At 41.4% G+C, this 20,755-nt stretch overlaps 1 protein-coding gene across 2 annotated transcripts; it reads left to right on the top strand.

Annotated features, from left to right (window-relative positions):
• The first annotated feature begins 9,051 nt into the window (after positions 1-9,051).
• On the top strand, positions 9,052-19,744 carry grhl3 (grainyhead-like transcription factor 3). Of its 2 annotated transcripts, XM_039603300.1 has the most exons (16): positions 9,052-9,070; positions 10,268-10,379; positions 11,932-12,100; positions 12,220-12,278; positions 13,126-13,390; positions 13,505-13,744; positions 14,432-14,543; positions 14,668-14,762; positions 15,242-15,400; positions 15,496-15,565; positions 15,664-15,785; positions 16,646-16,671; positions 16,802-16,887; positions 16,994-17,079; positions 17,290-17,354; positions 18,731-19,744. In XM_039603300.1, the coding sequence occupies exons 2-16, from the start codon at positions 10,363-10,365 to the stop codon at positions 18,846-18,848; spliced, it is 1,689 nt and encodes a 562-aa protein (XP_039459234.1). In that variant the 5' UTR covers positions 9,052-9,070; positions 10,268-10,362; the 3' UTR covers positions 18,849-19,744. The 2 variants fall into 2 exon arrangements, with proteins under 2 accessions (XP_039459234.1, XP_031614189.1); XM_031758329.2 differs by lacking the exon at positions 9,052-9,070 and having other exon boundaries at positions 10,244-10,379.
• The last annotated feature ends 1,011 nt before the right edge of the window (positions 19,745-20,755 follow it).

Raw genomic sequence — 20,755 nt, 5'->3', positions numbered from 1 at the left:
TACAAGAATCCCAAACTACAGTAAATATTGGGTATATAAAGCATGGAAGTTTTTTAAAAGATTAGGTTTTAGAAAAGTAAGAGCAGCTACAAAATGTGCAAAACAGACAAAATAAAGTAAAAATTTAAAAAAAAAGCTGATCTAAATGGGTTTGCAGTGGGGTGAAATGACAAAAAAACAAATAATTTATAACTATGGTAGCAGACTTTGGCTGCAGACCAAGCCTAGAGGTCACAGGGACCGTGCACCAGCACGTCAATCTTCCTTGTTCCCTGTCTGCAATGAGGCGCACCCTGCTTCGTCTCTTGAGCAGGGCACTCTGTGATTGTTCCGGATTATTGAGAAAAAAAGGAGTGCACGGTTCCTCCAATTCTCCGACAAGCCAGGACTTGTAGACTGAAACTGGGTGCGAGACGAAGAAAGGAAAAGGGAGGGAGACAGAGAGAAATAGATTACGGGGAAGTATCACAGGTGAACATGTCAAAATAATGATCTTCCAACTCATAAAAGAAAACTTATGTTAAGTAACAGTAAATCTAAATATTAGATAGAAACTTATAAAATAACGTGTAAAAAAAAAAAAACCCTAAAGAGATCACTTTTGATATTTTTGTACAAATGTTTAGTTTAGGCAGTAACTTATTAATATTAACAGATTGCACAAGAGACTGGAGGACACCAAAAAAGTCAAAGTGAAGTAGAGCAAGTGCAATAAATAGTGTGCACACTGTAAACACAGGGAATGTGTGTACAAGGATGAAATGCCAGCAAAAAAATGAGTTTCTGTGTGAGCGCTTCATTAGTGAACCCAAGGCAAGGTGGTCTGAACATGTTCCGTGCATTATTTGGGATGAAGCAACAGGCCCTGGAAAGCTCTCCTCCTCCACTATCCCACGGGAATATCACCACTCATCCATACAAGCACTGGGACAGAGGATGATGGGTGGATGAGGAAAAGAAGGAGGAGGAGGTGATGGGAAGGTGCAGAGAGAAAGACAGATGTTTATCGACAGGGAAAGGTAAGGATGTGTAGACAAGTGTCTCCTGGTTTATTTAAGAGTGATAATTGATCAAACCTCCACACATGCCTGATAGGGTGTTGTTTCCAAGGAACATGTAACTTTAATATGCACTTACCCGCATAAATTGTGCAAGATAACAAATCCCATTTTTCCATATCTTTGTAGAACACTGTCCAGCTTTAATTTTCATCTTAAATTCTATTCAACACCACCTGATCACATCCTGTATTCACAAAATCAATCATCTGAGGGACAGTTGCTCTTTTGTCTCCGTGTCAGAAAACGAAATACTTGTACAAATCGTCAAGCACATATGTGGAGCTGTGATGATTTGGGTTGGTTTTGCAGTTACAGGACCTGGGTACCTTTCAGTCACTGAATGGACCATGACCTTCTGTGTATACCAAAGTAATCTGGGGTCAAATGTGAGGCCATTTGTCCAACAGCTAAAGCTGTTGAAAAAAATCAAGGTGTTGCAATGATCCAGTCAAAGTTCAGACCTCGACCTTACTGACATGCTGTGACAGGAGAGCTGTGCATATACGAAAGCCTGCAAACCTTAATGACCTGAAGCAGTGTTGTAAAGAAGAGTGAGCCAAAATTCCTCCATTAATAAAGTGGATAAAGTACATACAGAAAATGATTACTTCAAATTATTGCTGCAAAAAGTGTTTCTAATGCTATAGAATCAAGGGGTACATTTAGATTTCCACAAAACTAAAGTACTAAAGTTTCTATTTTACTGGTGAATATTCCACTTTTGGTGAAATAACACAAAGTACAGTGTATTTCTAGTTTAGAGCTGCAACAAAAGTCCATGTAGGTAAGGCAAAGTAGTTGTAATTTACTTGAGTTTGTACTCTAACAGTGCAGGTCTTTTTCACTTTCATTTTGACATTGTTTTTCTTTGCCTTTCACATGCAGTTTTTTAAGTTGCATTCCAATTCTCACACCAGGCACACACTGTACCTGCTTTTAAAGCTCCTGCCAACTACGGAAACTATGTGTGGAGTGGACATACGAATAATATAAACATGCAACAGGAATATGTTTTATGTGACAATGTATCACACGATGTTGCAAATAAATATGAAACTAACCTAGCAAATATGTCCGTGTGAGGCCACAGTGGGTAGCTGTTGGTGAACTGTGGGGCTCTGTGAACAAAAGCACACTTATCCCGTGCAGGCCCCAGGTCGATGTGCCCACACAGCAGTTTTGGACCAGTTTTCTATAGGCAAGGTCACAGTTGGCTCACACTGTGTGTTTCACCACTGGGATCCACCCGGGTTGAGACGTATCTACATTTCACACCGATACAGAAGCCCACAGTGTAATGAGCAATGAGTAGCTGCTTGCTACTTCTAGCTAGCTACGTAGCAGGCCTAACGCAGATGGCGTTTTTGTGTCATTTCTCGTATTCACTCAGGTTTTCATTTCATTTTCACCCATCTGCACCTCACAAACAACCAAGAAAAATGTTGTTCTTTAGTTGCAGTGCAGTGTGAAGAGCAGCTTGTTTGCAATATGATGCTTCGTGGAAAACATGAGCTGTACAGTATCTCCTAGAAAAAGACGTGGTATTATTGCCTGCAGGAAATGGTTTACTGAAATATGACGCTTAGTATTCACTTCAGGCTGTTAAAAGCCTCAGGCTGCGGGGACAGCAAAAATGTACCAGCAGGTATTTTTCCATTTCAATTTCTGATGACTTTTTCTCCTCTGTTTGATGATAAAGTCAGACTCACAAAGATACAGCTAAACAATAATTCTTGCATTGGCATGGTCCAACAAGAAGATTTAAAATGATTTATTAATTCACACAAAACTCTTTGCCTTCATATTGTGTCTCTAAGGCAACAATATCAGGCTGGAAAAGCTAAAGTCTGCACTGGAAGCAAGTAGCTAGTGGCTAATGTTAGTCATGACAAGAAAAAAAAACATGTTCTCACTTATGTTTGTGCATATTAGACTAACAAGATATGCAGTTTAAATAAGTTTATCATTATTGATGCTGTAACTAGGTTAGCTGTATCCAGTGTTTTCACTCCTTATTCTAAACTAAGCTAAGCTAACCAACTACTGACTGTAGCTTGATATGTACCATACAGATGGCTTTGCAACTAACTAGCTATGGGTAGTGTGATTCCCAGATTGTGATCATTAATTGACTGTATTTTCTATGCGGCAAAATCTATTATCAGAAGCCTAATATTTTAAACTATCTTATATGTTTATGACACATAAAAGCTAATGCTAGTTACTGTATGCTCTCTAAAGTGACTTTTACCTGGAATCTTCCACCGCTTCAGGTCAGAGTGTAGTTATGCACATTTTTAAGTATGTGGTCGTTACAGTAGAGAAGATTTTCCCCAGAGGCCGTTGATAATGGGAGGTGGTATCTGCCTCTGCACCAGGGGTCTACAATGAAACCAGATATGGAGATGAGACCAGCAGCTGCTGCCTACAACCATGACTCTGCTGTATTGCTTTAACTGCGTGCACAGCTGGACTTTTTAACCTGGTGTTGCAATGTTGCCAGATTCTAAAACATTTAACCTTTGCTGGGAAATATTGTTCATATGTGTTCAGAATCCACAGAATTGGGGTGACCTGCATGTCACACCAATGCACTTTTCATCTGATTTATCTTATGTAAATAAGATCACACGGCTCTAAGATTTCAGTGTAGTTCCCAAAATCAAAAGCTGCCAGGATCAATTACCACTAATTACTGTTCTGCAAGATTTTGTTTCTTTAAATCTTCACATTCAACACTCAACTTGAATTTCTTGGCATTTGTTTTCCTCTTCATTAGTTTGTCTGTTAGTTGATATGGCACAGAGGAGAGATCTTAGATTTGATGGCTTGTGTGACGTGACATGATTATCGCTCGTCTGTATCTACCATCTTTGTTTTTGTGTGTGCCTTTTGCTGTTTGCGTGTGTGTGTGTGTCCTGGTACAAGTGTTATTCCACAGCACTTGTTATCTTAAAGGCTCTTACAGTTATGTTACTACCATTGTTGCAAATAAATGAAATAAAAGACCAATCACTGTATACAATTGCAAAACAGTGAACTCACAATATGCTGCAGGCATTTCCTGCTACGGAATAATTAACACACTTTGGAAGAACAGCAAACATTACTACAGAATAATAGAAAGATAATGAAATCCAAGCAGGTCCACCAGCTTCATTCTGTAAATCATTTGTCTGTTTTCTATAACGATGGCTATTGGTCTAATTAAATTCAGGGGTGTCACATTTGAGTTTAGTAAACTATCAGTTGAAATGTAACAAAGCACCATTTTTTTTAACAATACTTAAAAACCTCTCACTTCCACGTCATTGTAATTTTTTTTTAAGTCAATCTTTTTACAGAGATTACATTTCTTCCAAAGAGCTATTTTCTCTTGCTTATTACATTGTGCTCATTGCATGAAACTGAAGGAAAACAGGCTTATTCTCCTTCTCAAGTTGTCCCGATCAGAGCTCGGAGAAATGCATTTCTATTGAGCAATTCAACCACCATGATGCCTTCCAGAGCTTCCCCTTGCCTGAGGCGAGTATTGTCTTTACTGCAATTAGCCAATGTGTAAAGTGCTGCAACTTTAAAGTGGCTGTAAAATTCCTAAAATTCAACTGTTCCTTTTGTAAATTCCCAATCTTTTTCTTTGACCTGTTCCTTCTGACATTACCATATGCTGCTTTTCCATATTCTAGCTGTCCCTCCTTTAATCTTACACTTTCACCCCCTGCCCTTACACCTATCCCTCCCCCGCTCTCTTCCTTCCAACTCTGATCCTTCACGCTGGGCAATGTGGAGTTTCTGGGAGTGGCTGCTGATGGCTCGGTGGTTGAAACAGTTGAGGAAAGTGGGACCGATAGAGGGGGGGTTGGAGGAGCTTTCCAGACTCCTGGAGCCTCTCTAGCCCAGGTCAAACAAAGTGACACGAGTGTTCCGCTAGAAAGAGCTCTTCATCTCTCATCCTCATCAGTACAACGGGTTTGAAGGAGTCCGAATACCTGTCAGAGTTCAAAAATGCAAACCAAACACATATTGGGAAACTAGTTGCACAAAGTTCAAATAAATCTAGAAACAATATACTTTATTATGAACACACATCGGCTCATATGCACGCCTGTTTTCATGGATACAATAGGCTTAGCTGACTAAGAAAACAGAATCATAATAGAAATTTAACAATGACGAACTAAGTATCCAGTATCAGTGCAAGAATGTTAAATTAACGAGTTATAGGTGACTAACCCTAACCCTGCTGTTTGGACTAAGTCAAAGAAAGATGATTCCAGGATTGTTCTAGACACAAAAAATAAAAGTAGGAGGTTTTTCTTTTGGGTTGTTTTCAAGGCTGAAAGAAATGATCAGAACCTAGGGTACAGCTTTCAGATGAGCACAGTAATAAATTGTAGTAGTTGTCTACCAAGCTTAGTGGAGTGAAAGAGTCAATTAACAGAAAATGGAACACTCAGATAAAGTACCACTGGAGTTAATGTGAGTACCTGCCTGCACAGTTGATGCTGACAGTTTTGTCTTTTTTTCTAATGTGTGTTTTAAGTTGTTAAGTGAACATTTTTGCTATTAAAAAAGTTAAACACCCACATCAGTGGCAGTAACAACTAAGCTCATGTTCATTATTCAGCTTAGTGCATCTGCAGCAAGCCTGGAAGCAAGAAGTCACCCCCTATTACATTAAAATAGTGGAGGAGTACAAATACCTGGGTGTTCACCTTAATAACAAACTGGATTGGTCCACAAATACAAATGCACTTTACAAAAAGGGTCTATGTCGTCTTCACTGCTACGGCGGCTGAGATCCTTTGGGGTGAATAGGACTCTTTTAAGGACGTTCTACGACACTGTCGTGGCTATCTTTTATGCTGTGGTCTGCTGGAGTGGTGAAATGGCAGAGAGGGACGGGGAAACTTAAACTGGTCAAGGGAGCAAGCTCTGTCCTTGATTGTCCGCTGAAGTCCATCAAGCAGGTTGGGGAGGAGAGGATGTTGTCTAAGCTAACATGCATCATGGACAACACCTCCCACCCCCTGCATGAGACTGTACGAGCACCAAGCAGCTCGTTCAGCAGAAGACTTTTACACCCACAGTGTAGGAAGGAGCGCTGCTGCAGGTCATTCTTACCAGCAGCTGTCAGGCTATAACACAGTCTAACATGGTTATCCTACTCATCACCTGTTTCATTGACATATCATATGTTCTTTAATTGCTGCTACTTATTTGAAGCTTGTTTGTACACTGCATTAGGATCATTCACCCACACACACCCACACTTGTGTACATATCTCTGTACATTTTCTACATATCTCAGGACATTTCGAATTGCAGTCGCTTATGTATATAGGACTACTTTGTGTTTATACCTCCCTTGCTATAAGAGCTGTGTAACACCAAAATTTCTCATTTGTGGGATAATAAAGGTTTATTCTATTTTATTCTATGAAAGAGGAGCTACACTGATTATGGAGTGCATGGTTCTATTCAAGTCAGGGTCTTTGAAGTATCCCTCGTGTGTCTTTTTGGAACCATAAAGAGGCCATTTATCAGCCTGTGCAGCTAGTTTTAAAGCACGAGCTCACTTGAATATTGTTGAGCAAATGGAAAATGTTGATGATACTCTGCGCTCACAGTCAGTGACCCGAAATGTCTCAGTGTGAGTGGTGAGTTCATTAATCCACTTCTGCACATGAGAAAATGTCTCTCCAGTTTAGTACCCTATGCCATCTGAGGAAGATAATTTTCGCTTTTTATAACTGTAGCTACATTTCCCTTTGGCCATGCTATCCATGCATAGTTGTAATTATACACACCGGTTCATAGTGTGGTTGAAAGTACCTTGTTTTTGCTTGAATTTCTTTATAACCTCTCTTCTGTGGACATACCAAAGTCAGCTGGGCCAAATGTCCTTGCTGTCAGAGCTGGTTAGGTGTCTAACCCATATCCTGCATGCATGTGTGTTTTGTGCAGCTGTGTGGAAATATATAATTTATTATTATGCACAGTATATGACACAAGATATTTCACAGTAAAATCCTCTCAGTGCAGCTGATGCTTTTTAAAGGCACTTTAATAAATCATACTAACAATTTAAGGCTCCAGGCACACTCAGAAAATTACAATGGAGTGCAAAGGAGATCAAAATGTCATATAAAAGGGCCATTTAATTACATGTGCATCTTCATCATTATAAAATAATTTGTTAGATTTCCTGCTTTAGTTTTTCCAAAGTAATGATGTTTAAGGTTGTGTCGCAATCTCTTAATATTCAGCCATAAACACCATCCTGCTTCATTTTCACAATCCTGAACATAAAAATGACAAAACCTTGAAAACCTTCACTCATAATGTTGAATGCTTAAGATGGAATCAGTTGTGCCTGATAGTGCTTTGTGTGAATGGATTTTTTTTTAGCAATACCGAGAAATTGAATATTTATGAGAACACAGCAGGTAACAGCAGAAAACTGGTGCTTAAAAAGAAGCAGCAGAAATGGGAAATCCTTGCAGTTGCAGAAAACATGATGAGCCCTTGCAGTAACAGGTGCACAGTCTTAGCATAAGGGCAGATTTCCCAGTATGAAGGAGTCGGTAGACAGTATCACGCCAGAGGCATATATCTCTCAATCCTCAACACACATTCCTACATGACAGACTAGGCATTAGGGCAGATGAAGAGATACAGAAAGAGAAAGAGATGGGGAGATATGTATAGTGTGGAGTTAATGAGAAGGATCAGCCACAGGACAAAAGGGCTGCTATTTTCATTACTTTGTTCTCTCTGCATGACTTCTTCACTTTGGTTTAACGCTGTGGATGTGCGTGATCGTTGCGTGAAGGGGTTTAGTCGTGGCCACAAAGTCCTTAAGTGGCAGAAACAGATAAGACTCACTGGTCAAACGGTCACAAGGGAAACGAGAAGTAGAAACATGAGGTGAAAGGAAGAGTAAGTGGGAGATTGGGAAAGGAGAAAGAGAGATTTATGGTGGGAGAGAGGTGTTGAGATTGCCCCTTCTCAGCAGCGGTGGTGCGTAGAGCTGGTGCTGACGTCTGTTTGTGTGCTAGCATGCATGGCCGCATGCTTGCATTCACATCCACACAAGCTGTCACACAATACAGCAAAGCAGCCCGACACTTGTTGGTTTCTTACTCTACGGATAAGTTTCGAGGGAGGCCTTTGAACATCTTGACACAGCCATCCATCTTCCAGTTCCCTGTCTTGTCAGATTGGAAGAGATCTTTTGGGGGGTTTGGGGAGCACTGCTAAATTTGACAAGAAGTCCAACACTAAACAGAAGAGTTTGCACAAAGATGCACTTTCTTTCCTAAAGATGATCACGCCTGATATTCAGGAAATTGATTGATTGCTCAGTAGACTGGCTGAACATTGGGTTGTGTGGGGGTGGGAGGGTGCTGCATTGGCAGAAGGAGGGATGTCAGGTAAACACATTAGATAAAAAGGCAGAAAGAAGAGGTGAGAGTGGCAGAGTGAGAGTAATGCAAGGATAAAAGAGCCAAGCATTTTGATATGCTAATTTTGCAGCTCTAATGGGGGGTAAACAGAGAGAGACAGGGCGAGAGAGAGAAACTTGGAGTAATAGTTCACACCTTCAACGAGCAGAGTTGATAATTGCTTTGTGAGAAAAGATCCACTTCCATGTTACCATGTCGTGTCTGTAAACTTCTTATCCCCATTTTCATGCCTTATTATTCTTTACTTCATAACCTGCTTTCATTTAAATTACTGTTTTTTTATGTGGCTGACGTTTTAGGTCATATTTACTTTGGAGTAATAAAAGATGTGTCATACTCACAGACTTCTTTCTCTTTCTCTTTTGATTCAGAGCCAATTTGCCTCAGGGCTTTCTGCATGTATGCGTGTGTTTCTTATCCAGTGAGGGTGTGCATGAGTGTGTGGGCAGACTGCACAGCACGCACCCTTGTGTGTTACCACGCCAGATTCCCTCAGGTGTCCCACAAGAGGGGCTCACACGTGGATGAACAGATAAACAGGTACATATAATCATCCTCGCTTTCTCTCGCTTTCGCTCTGTGTTTTCGTGTAAAAGGCTCGGAAGATTGTGAGCTACAGATAAAATCCCTGAACGACAAGCGCCTATATGACTCCTGGTAGCACGATGTGTGAGCTTTGGTTAGGGAGTTTGCATCTTACTCTTAAAAAACTCTTGCACAGGCTTATTGTGAAAGAGATTATAACCAAAGTAGAAGCTCTTTCTCCTCATTTCCATGCTTCTTTCTTCAGATGTAGATCCTCCCTCCACATGCAAAGCATAAAAAGTTGCCCAAACAGTCCTGAGTCCAACAAAATATTAGTGTAAAATCTCCTTTATTTTTGCAGATGCTCCATACTGTAATAAGACAGTTATGAATGCTGCACATAGTTCTGTTTCTATAATTTCATACATTCAGGTGATTGCATTTTTCAATCCATCCATCCATCCATCCATCCATCCATCCATCCACTTTCCTAACTGTGGCCCTAAATCCCAGGGCTCATTCTTGTTTATTTAAAGTTTTTTCCCTTTAAATAAAGAGTTTTGGTCATCATTTGCTCCTTTATTCTGTTATTCTCATTTTTTCATTATATTCATGAAAGAAAAATCTATAGTTTGCTCTGGAAATTCAAAACACATCAGATCATTATAAAAAAATGTAACAAATGAAAGATTTCTTTTGACGTTTTAAATCTCAGGACTCTGCCCTTAGCAATAACGCATTTATAAATGCAATGTAGCTTCTCTAACTTTTAAAAAGTAAAGAAACCAAAACCTTTCAGTGGAATAATAATGAAGGGGTGAGGGTGAGCAATGATACTGAAAAACTATTAACATCTTAAAGCTGAGTCCCTGACCTCTGCTGCCTTTCTCAGAGTCATTACCAAACATTTCACACCTCTGGGATCACCACTCTCCCCTTTTTTGTTTTTTTAATCCAAAATGTTAATGAGATTCAAAGCTCTCCTGCCCTGGATTGTCATGCAAAGTGAACTCCAGGCTTACACACTCACACTCATGGTTTCTTTCCAACTAGGGAAGAGATCTACACCTTCCCCTCTACACCTGTCCTATCACACACCTGTTCCACACCTCTCAGCCAATCAGAGGGGAGAGGAAACTTTGTCCGGGCATGAAATAAATCTGGGCCCTCTTCAGAGAGAATCACAACACTTGACTCATCTGTGTTTCACAGCTCTTCCCTGATAGACTGAAGAAGAACAGAAGCCCCTACGAAAACTGAAGAGTGGAGATTAAAGGAGCCTATTCAAGCTGACTTGGACTGAAGACATGACCAAAGAGACTGAGTAAGTTCTTCAAGTGTTTTGTTTTAGGTGTTTTTTTTAGCTATTGTAACTGCAAGGTTTTTTTTTTCCATTAGGTATTTTTTTTCTCTTTCCACAAGACAAAAACATTTTTAGTTTGGACTTGGTGTAACACAGTGAATGGGTCATTTAAGATTCCAGCCTGGAATCCCCCGTTCTTCTTTGTCAATGGTACCCCATGTGAAAGGGAGCATTTTACAGGAGAAAATGATATGGATAAATTTATCACACACACAAGCTGTGATAGGCACACACAAAGTTGGCGTTTTTTGTCGTAGTGGGTCTGCTTTTACTTGCGTTGTCACTAACCTAGGGAGCCACAGAGGACAAAAGGAGAGCATAAAATAAGAACCTCTTCTTGAGGTGTTGGAGACAAGGGGTAATGACAGCATGCGTTGCATTGAATTACATAATGGTGAAACTCAAGACACGAGACCCCCCCCCCTCTCCTATGGACCGAAGTAAAAACCAGCGCTGTCGGCTTGTTTTGGGGGAAATACGCAGAGAATAACTTGTGTTTGTTGTTTTGGGAGGCTGCTGCTGAGTGTGAGGCAGGTGCACCTCTGAACAGGTGTACCAGCTTTGCTTAAGGATTTGTGGCTAAAATTTAAAAGGACATTAGTATAAACTGAGGCTCTAATCTGGCAACCAAAGATTTTGAGGTATGCAGTTTTCCGTGCTCATATGTATGTAATGTATTTTTAGCTTTACAGATACTGGGCTGAACTGCATTAATCAGCATTCGTCCATTAATGCGTGTGCGAAGTTGTGGGATTTCTCCCTAAGTTCTGTTGCGGCTGTTCACACCTGTGGTCTTTGACTCATGTCGTCACATTTGATTAACTGTTTATCTAGGTTACACTGCAGCTATTTGTTCATTAGCTGCTTAAGACAAACTCCAAAGGGGGCTTATCCTAGCAGTTCTGATGTTAACAATTCAGTGTCGATGTGAGTCTCTACAAACAAATACAATCCCCAGAACCCCAGGCTCTATGTGTGTGTGTGTATTTGTGTGTGTGTGTGTGTGTGTTTTTCCAAGTGAAATGAAAAACCAGAGCTCACCTCTGTGACAGCTGTGGGTTTCTGTTTACTGAGCAAGAAAATCTTGTCATCTCTTTTAAGATCAGAGCAAATATAAGAGTTTATATAGGATTCACAAGTGTAGTTTCTTTTTCTTTCACAACACTGGAAACCAAAAAACTATGTGTGTGTGTGTGTGTGTGTGTGTGTGTGCATGTTTATGGGTGGCCCCTGGCTTTTTAAGCCTTTTTGACACCGCTACGTCTGAGAGATGTTACTCAGCACTGTGGTTTTGCAATCGAAACCCTACAGGCTACAGGACAAGTATGTGCAGTGCTCCGGGGCCCTGGTAAATGTGAAATCCTGATGGCTAAGCGATCGGAAACATAGTGGGTCTGCTATTAATTAGGACTTTAAAACTAAATAGTTATAGTTTGATATTTAAAGTTGTTTCGGTGTATATTTTAATTTGCAAGTCATCCTGCTAATCTAAACTCTTCCTGGCCTGTCGTAGGACTCTGGGACTGGTCTTTCAGAGCGAGAACTTCAGCTATAACAATTACTCAAACTACGTCATGGACTCCTGGGCTTATCTGGATAACTCCATAACTGAGCCGAACCCCTCAAAATCCAGATTGCCTGAAGAGCTAACAGCCCTCTCGATGTTTTATGAACAGTGCAAGGTAAATAATGTATAAGCACTAGTTATGTTAAACCTAAGTAGTTCATCTTGAGTAAACCTAAAGATTCATTTAAATTTCCTGACACTGATCGCATTTCCCCCTTTTTCCTATTTTTCCAGAGCCCAAAGGTGAACGCTGCCTGCAGCCGCACAGGCAATGTGTGCAAAGTAACAGAGAGGTAAGACAGAGTTTCTGCAGCTGCTCCCACACACACGCTTTCACACACGCTTCACAAACCAGTCATGCCTCTGACATTGTTTCCGTGTATCTATAGTCATTCATAGTCATAGTCATGTCACTCTTCACCGCACAGCTTTAAATAGTTATTTCAGTCCATTTTTTTTTACAATTTGCAGTCATTTCTGTGACAGGTAGCATGACTCAGAGACTCAATCAGTTGTCACTGAATTGTAGTTATTAGAGTAATAATACAGAAAGAGAAAGGCAGGGCTTTAGGAGGCCGTAAACTGATGAGTGGGTAATCCTCTAGTCAAACACAGTCAGAGGGATTGTTGTCTTCCTCTCGAGCTCTTCCATTCATCTACCCTTCCTAGATCATCCTCTCTGCCTTTCTTAAAGAGTTTCACAACAGGAGGACAGGTAGTTGTTTTTTCTCATTCTAGTCTTTATATTCCTACTCCTTGTTAGGTTTGTGAGAAAGGCCATTGTTGGGGCTCTGTGTTGTTCCCTCAAACATTTTTAACCGAGAAACTCAAACACAGAGAAGAGGAGAAAAAATAAACTGGATTAAGAGACAAACAGTTCCCACCCAGAGTCAAACCTGGTCTTTCTACAAGTTTGCAGTAGCCATGTGTGTGTTGAGACACAAGAGGTGCTTTTACTGACCGTTGTACGTTTACTCTGGCAACCTTTAAGCTTCTGTAATGGTTAAGGGCACACAATAGCCAGTCACTTCAACTATGTTTGTTTCCTTGATGTGTTGTTACCTGAGTCACTATGACATCAACAAGGTGGATTTTCTGTTATAGCTAATCTTTCCCCCCCCCACTTCCCCATCCTGCTAGGAGTCTGCCCCAGACCAATGAGATTCCTCCACTGGACACGTCCTCTATCGCCATGAAGATTCTCTCTGACAACCTTCCCATCCAGCCCAGCAACGTTTTGGGATCTAAGCAGACCCCACCCATTTCCGTTTCTGCCACCTCAGAAACATACACCTCGCTGACCAGTGTTGTGGAAAATACTTATGACAAACAGGAGCTGAGCAACTTTTTTGAATTGCTGCAAAAGTGGCCCGAGAACACTGCTTTCCCTGACCCCAGCACTGAGGTAAACTTAGTACCATAATTTAAAGTTAAAGCCCCGTCTCTCATATAGTTTTGAAAGCTCTGTGCCGCTTCTTTTTTCCCCTCACTAATCCATATATCTCTGTGTGGGGATCAGAATCTTCCCTACAGCGATGCCTTCCCTGAAAACCATTCCAGCCCAGTCTACTCCCACTCCTACACCAGTTCCCCATCTGAGAGATCCAGGAGTGAGTTCCAGTTTTCTCTCGGGGCTCCTGCAGCTTCTTCTCACAAGCCCAGCGAGCTCCCCATGGTGTATCTGAACAAGGGACAATTCTACCCCATCACTCTCCATGGGGTGGACAGCAGCGCCTGCCTCACTGCCACCAAAGTCAAGGTGAGTCATTGTGACACATCATCTGGAAAGCAAGGACTGCTTTTGTTCTAAGTTATTCTCCAAGATTTGTTTTGTTTTCTGTGTTTGTCTTACGTAAAAAAAAAGAAAAAAAAAAGATGACTATTGTTACATCCTTCCCTTCGGGCATTTTGTTTTTTCCATCAAGCCAAATAATACCTGAATTCTTTGCGTGCCAGCAAGACAACCCTTCCCAAATATCTGTCCCTCCCTTGGAGACAGTTCCTTTAATGACTAATACCCCGCTGACACCCTGCACACCAGGTTGGTGCATTTAAAATGACAGCATCCTGCCCTTTATAATTTATTCCTACCTCAAGGCAATGAGGCCAGAGTGCAGTACAGCTCGCCTCAGCTACATTTGTCTGATGTGACACAAGCAGAACAGAAAGCAAAAAAGGAGTGGACAAGGAGAGAGGAAGGTGTGGTGCGGTTTACAGCCGTTTTCTTTGTCAAACGAATCAGAGGATAAGAATATACACAAACACATGCTAGCTCAACACAAATAACTGGTGACAATTTGGGAGAAAGGAAGGATTTGGAGTGATGGATGACGTGCGATGAAGGAGAATTCTTAGACATGCGTGCAGGTGTAAAGAAATACGTACCAGCTAGACAAATGAATCTAATTTTCCTGCTCTTTTTGTCACCTTTGTTTCTCCACTTCAGACGGTGGTGATGGCTGTTTTTGAGAATGACAAGAGCCCAGAAATGCAACTGCGCTTCTGGAATCACTGGCACGGACGCCAGCCAACCGCCAAGCAGAGGGTCATTGACATCGGTATGTTCTTTGCACATGGAAAGTCACTGTGCACAACACCTACAAAAGTTACAAAAAAAATACTCCGCTTTCTGTTGTGTCTTTCATACCGCGATCTTTATCGTTTGTCTTTGTTTTTTAACAGCGGACTACAAGGAAGTGTTCAGCGGCATTAGCAATGTTGAAGAAGTGGCCTTCAATGCTCTCTCTTTTGTGTGGAACCCCAGCGAGGAAGCCAAGGTAAACAGACCGACACAAAGATGCACCCATCACTATCACACAAGAATGCACAGACGCCTCTGACTGTAAGGCCAGTTCTATGAAAGTAAAAGAACAGGTGGAAGTTTTAGAGGAAAACAGTGGAAAGGTAGAACAGGTAGGTGAAGGAGAAAAGGAGTGGCTGTGGTGGGAGTGGAGGAATCCAAGAAATGTGTTTGGCCCTAAGGCTCTTGTCACAACAACCAGCTTGTGGCCCAAAGGCGCTGGGGTGGGGCACCCGAACCTACTGCAAACGCCACGGAGCAGGAAGGCAGGGAACTGTCTCTAGTATATATGATGACAGGGAGAATATGTAAAGGATAGAAAAAAAGAAATCCATCGATGAAACATGTCATTATGATCCTACTGGGACACATGAGCAACAAATGAAAAACCTCAGTAAAAGCTGCCCGACACCATAGTGATGCATACATATAATAATCATTTTTCTTGTCCTCCAGGTGTACATTGGGATCAACTCCCTGAGCACAGACTTCTCCTCTCAGAAAGGAGTGAAAGGCCTGCCCCTGAACCTTCAGATCGACACTTACGACTTAAGCTCAGGAAACAGCCACATGATACACAGAGCTGCTCTCCAGGTCAAGATTTTCTGTGATAAGGTAACTCGCTTTATTCCATTCATCTTCTTATACGAGCAAACAAGCATTAATTGAGTCAGAGTGACTTATCTAATTGTGTGACTGTGTGTCGTCAGGGTGCAGAGAGGAAGATGAGAGACGAGGAGAGGAAGAGATCCAAGAGGCGAGGAAAGAACACTAATGATGGTAAAAGTTAGCACTGGAAATAGCAGCACAACCTTTTTTTAATATGCTATCTGTGAAAGTCCAACCTAACATCCCTCATTATCCTCCTTTGTTTGCAGCTAAATCTTTAGTAAGTAGCTCAATAGGCAACGAGTGCACCTTCTTCCAGACCCTGGATGACCATGTGATCCAGCCAGTTCTCTTCATTCCAGACACACACCTGTCCAGCTTACAGCGCATGGTAGGTCCCCATTTAACAACAGTGCTACCCCCACCCATCCATATCCTTGCAGGCAATAGGGCAGGCACGAGCAAGGCAGGGGAGAAAAAAAACTGTGGGAAAGTATGCGGTGGGAAAAGTGGGAGGGTGGGGGGATAGTGAGGCAGAGAAAGTGAGGTGAAACACAGGCCTGAGATCCGATGAGCTAATTGGAGTCGAAACCAGACACAAGTACAAGCCGCTACAGCTGCTGACACCAAGATTAAGCTATGAGCGCTTACACAGAAACACATGCATGCACGCACCTGGTGAGACAGCACTCACACCTTTTATGCGGCAAGCCACCCTCATATCCTCTGTTTCTTTCAGTCAGATACACTTGCATTAGTAGTGTGGTGAGAGTGCTGTTCAGACAGGCCATTTTTCCCACGCCAGGAATACTAGAAGAGCATGCAATATGTTTGGATCAATAATAAGAGGGTTCATGGGTTAGATGTCATTGCTGTTAGGTCCATTATACGGCTAGTCCTGATTTACAGTGGCTAACACAAAAGAAAAATAAAGAACAGGGAGTTGCAAAGTTGCTTAACAATATGATGCATCACAGTTTTGTATTGAATAGCTAAAGCAGAAAATATCTTTGATTTAACAGCATGATTAAGCGCAGGATGGTGCTATCAGTGTCTCTCCATCAGTGTCCACACTTCCGTTGCTCCATTAGAGGTTATGGGAAATGCAGCACTAAAATGATAACATTCCTTTTCTTTTAAAATGTTACGCACAGACAGCTCTGGGAAGGGGGGACATTAGGCAATGCCTTTATCAGTAGAGAAGCGTCTAATCAGATCTCTGGTCTCCTCTCTGTTTCCCTGTCTCTATAGGCCACTCCCATGGATGATTCGGAAAGGTAAGCATAGATACGCACACACACGCACAAAAAAAAGTGAGGCTATGGTAACATTTGGCCATCACAGTCAGCATTTTCAAACAGAAGCCAAGTGTCTGCTTTTGTCTAATGCAAATGTTTGTGCTTCCAGGAGTTCTCATAAGAGGCTGTATCCAGACAGAGACCAGACGAGCTCCCCAACCAACAAACAAGCTCGCAAAGAAGACGCACAGAGAGGTAGATAGAAACATGCAAGTCTCATAGAAAAATCGAAATTAAATCGAAATTGAAAAAAAGTGTCCTCTTTGGTGCTAAAAAAATGTTTTTTCCTGGTTTATATTAGTTCTTCTGTACGTGAGGACAAACTCTGAAGAGGTATTTGATGCCCTCATGCTCAACTCGCCAACGCTGTCAGGCTTGCGAGAAGCTGTAAGTATCACATGATTGCTTTAAAGACACACAAAAACACATTCCTGAATCCTCTGACTTGAGTTTCCTGAGGTGGGGATCAAAAGCACCTTCACCTGTTTACTTCTGTGCTCATTGGAACATTTGTACCATATCTTTTGCCGAAAGTAAATATCATATTTCTTTCATCAGATCATGCTAACAGTCTTCTCGTTCCTTTACTTTCCTCAGATTTCAGAAAAGTACGGCCTGCAAAAAGAAACCATCGGGAAAATCTACAAAAAATGCAAGAGAGGGTGAGTGTCCTGTTCCTGTTATGACTATTGCACTGTGATTTTACAAATGACCAAAAACAGCTGAGATTATTGGTGGCACTAAGAAGATCCTGGGTACAAATCCACCGATCGATTGGGTTGTTTCTGAGCTTGTGTGGGTACTCCGGCTTTCTTTTGCAATCCAAACATGTTTTGAGGAATTAGCCATAGCTGTGAAAGTGAATGGTTGTCTTAGCCGTCCAACTTTTCTGAGGTTGCTGATACCCTACCTCTAACCCTGTGATATCTCAGATAGGCTCCTGTGTTGCAGACAGATGGATAGACTAGTTAGCCTCAACAAGTGCACCTGTCGCCATGATTTGCATAGATTTTGAGCTTATTTTGTTGTTTTAATCTTATCTTCCCTTAAGGAAGCGCTTGTTGACAAACCGGGCGGGTAGGTTAGTTGGCTCAGCCCTGGAATGTTTTAATTGCTTCTAAAGGAAAACTATATGACTGAAAGAAGATAAAACGATTTTTTAAGTCCTGCTGGTGAGTCACTGGCATTGGCTGTACTTATTTATGTTTTCATAACATTATCTCTTTGGAACATCAGAAAGCGGCATTGAAAGACGAAATTCCTGATATGATAAAGGCTTTGGATGATTCCACTCACTAGCTGAGGGCTGTCTGTCAGGTTTAGAATTGTCATGCGTCTTTCAGCTCAATGGTGAAAGGTCATACAGATAGCTGTGCTTTTTCCACGATGAATACGGGTGCTCATCATTTTAGATAGGAAGGGTTTACAACTAGCTGCAGAAGTATAATTAGCAGAATTTCTACGTGGCTGACAAACTATTGATAGTCTGTGCTTTTTCTTCTTGAGACTTACTGTCAGTAGCTGAAACACCTTTGGGTAATTTTCTTGCTGCTTGCTGGAAGCAATCACTGCAGGGGGAGCAGCTAAACTAACAGGTTGGGTTACATTCTCCCTGCAGTTCCCTCCCTGTCTATTGCTCTTGTCTTCAATCAATCCTGTCCCTGCAGGCAGAATGCATGGGCCGGTGGTTAGATCAGTCATTACAGCCTTAAAGGCTAGTGTTAGTGCTGCAGAGGAGGAGGAGGCGGAGGAACAGGGTGACCTGATTTTTAACTCCTACTGATGCAGGAGATATACCGCCTCTATGTCTTTCACTTGAGATCTTCCTCCAAACAAAAGACATGTTGTCTTTAACCCTGGCAACCTGTTTGTGTCACACCAGGGTGAAAGGTTGAGCACATTGAACACATTATTAGGCTGTTTGAACACCGCAGTTTTAGAGATGAATATGATTTTCTCTAAATAGGTTAATGGTTTTGCACCTTGTTTCTCCACAGTCCCTGGAGTAACCCTGTCTTTTTCTTTGTCTCCCCAACAGGATCTTTGTCAACATGGATGACAACATCATCCAGCACTACACCAACCAGTCGGCATTCCTCATCGACGTTTCCGAGTTGGGTAACGGTCAGTTCCAGGTTACTCTTGTTGAAGTATGAGAAGAATCAGCCACCCACTCTGCTGAAGGATGAAGAAATAAAGATGCCAGTTTGATCAATTTCTTGAAGCACTGCCTGAGCAGACAGAATGTAGGATGTGGACTGCCAAAAAGCCAGAAGAAAACTGAAGTGAAAGCCCAGTTTTCTTACTTCTGCCTAAAATGTTGTACATATCATTCTTCTCCCCCGTTCTTGTGATTGTGTTAACGTCAGAGCAACAATGCTCAGCAGCCCTTTATGTATTTAATGTAAATAGGTTTTAATAAGACAGTGTTGTATGAGCTATCTGTGTACATATAGAATATCAGTTTCCATAAACTGCTATGTATTTCATTTTTATTGAAAGAGCTCCGTGCATGATTTGTGCACAGCATTTTTTTTAGCATTTTTATAGGTTACTATTCTTGCTGCTTGCGATGTACTCGTCATTTCTTCTATAAAAACCCAATGGTGCGTTTTTTTCTTACTCTCAGTCTGCTGTCACTATTTTTTTTACTGCCAAAAGTATCCTCCTCTAGGTTCCTGCTAGTTTCACAACCAAGATCACCCAGCACTGGGTTGCATTCAGAACCTAAAGTCAGACATTTCCACCCTTAAAACCACACATGAGTTAGTATTGGTCATCATTTAGCCTCTAAATTGTGGACATTTCCTGACTATATGGTGAAACCACAGAGTTTTTTTTTTCTGGAAACACTTCAAAAACACCCTAAACCCAGCCAGAGGATTTTCACTGTGTGCATGTATATGCATGTGTAAAAACTTGTTTGTTTCTTTATACATTATGCATCATTTCAAAGCGTGCATGTATCCCTGCGTTATTTCATAATTTTACAATCTGGTTATGTTGGTCATGCATTGGCCCTTTTGTATGGAAATAAAGAAAATACATAAGAGGTTTGGGGTCTGTTTCTGTTTTTACAGCTCTGACTGAAATAAAAAAAAGAGATGAATTAGCAGTGGGAAAAACAAAAGATACCACTTGTGTAGAGGGGGTGTGAATAATTACAATTAGCCTAGGAGATGAAGTGCATACTGGAAAATTCAGTAAGAGCTGATTGCTCTCTCTACACATCAAACAAAAGCATGAAACTGATCTGTGCCTGAGATTGGTCCTCTCATATTCTGAAAGCCTAAATGTTAAATAGGTGTGTGTGTGTGTGTGTGTGTGGTATTCAGACTCCAACAGACCAAATGTGCAGCAAATAGTATAGTTGCATGAGACATTGTGAGAGATGTCAATAAGAGTGAAAGGTATTGAAAAACAAGACTCTATGCAGTCCTGTAAAAAATTCTCTCTAATTGCCTCCATAGGAATTAAGAGGTTAAGTAGCAGCTAGGTGCTGCTTTCTTTCAATTGATCATCAGCAAGTGTGAGAACCTAAATAAAAGCAGATGTTTTGTTGGTTTGCTGGTCCAGAAGATTCAGGTGTGTGTTAACACATTGTCACAATGTTCTCAGGGATGGATGTCCTTGCAAATTCACCCAAAAGTCAGGCAATGCAATGCTAAAAAATACATAGGTTTGTAATGTTGCATATGAACAACAAGATGTCTGGATCAAAGTCCTTAAGAATGGAGATGTTAAAGCATAATACACAGACGCAGGAAGCCCAGGAAGCACCTCATAAGAACTGTCCAATAGTTGAGCACAGTGGTGAAGGGATGAAGATTTGTTTGGCAAAGGTTTTGCAGCCATCAGCTGAGACAGTCTATACAGGAGTCAAGTATGAGGCCATCGGTCCAACAGTTAAAAGCTAAAATTGGGTCATACAACATGGCAGTGATCCCAGGAACAGCAGAAAATCTACAACAGAATGTCGGAAAAGGAAAGGAACCAAGTCCAGACCTCAACCCAATCGAAATGCAGTGGCAGGACCTTGAAAGTGAAAGTCATACAGAAAGCA

Source organism: Oreochromis aureus, linkage group 19 (genome assembly GCF_013358895.1).
Source record: "Oreochromis aureus strain Israel breed Guangdong linkage group 19, ZZ_aureus, whole genome shotgun sequence".
Classification (NCBI taxonomy): domain Eukaryota; kingdom Metazoa; phylum Chordata; class Actinopteri; order Cichliformes; family Cichlidae; genus Oreochromis; species Oreochromis aureus.
Note: the sequence above shows the minus strand (reverse complement) of the source record. Positions and strands in the feature narration are given on the sequence as shown.

Excerpts from the sequence above, each read along its gene's own strand:
- grhl3 (XM_039603300.1), top strand. Across the intron at positions 15,566-15,663 it reads AGGAAAGAACACTAATGATG|CTAAATCTTTAGTAAGTAGC; the intron begins GTAAAAGTTAGC and ends CTTTGTTTGCAG. Across the intron at positions 15,786-16,645 it reads TGTCCAGCTTACAGCGCATG|GCCACTCCCATGGATGATTC; the intron begins GTAGGTCCCCAT and ends CTGTCTCTATAG.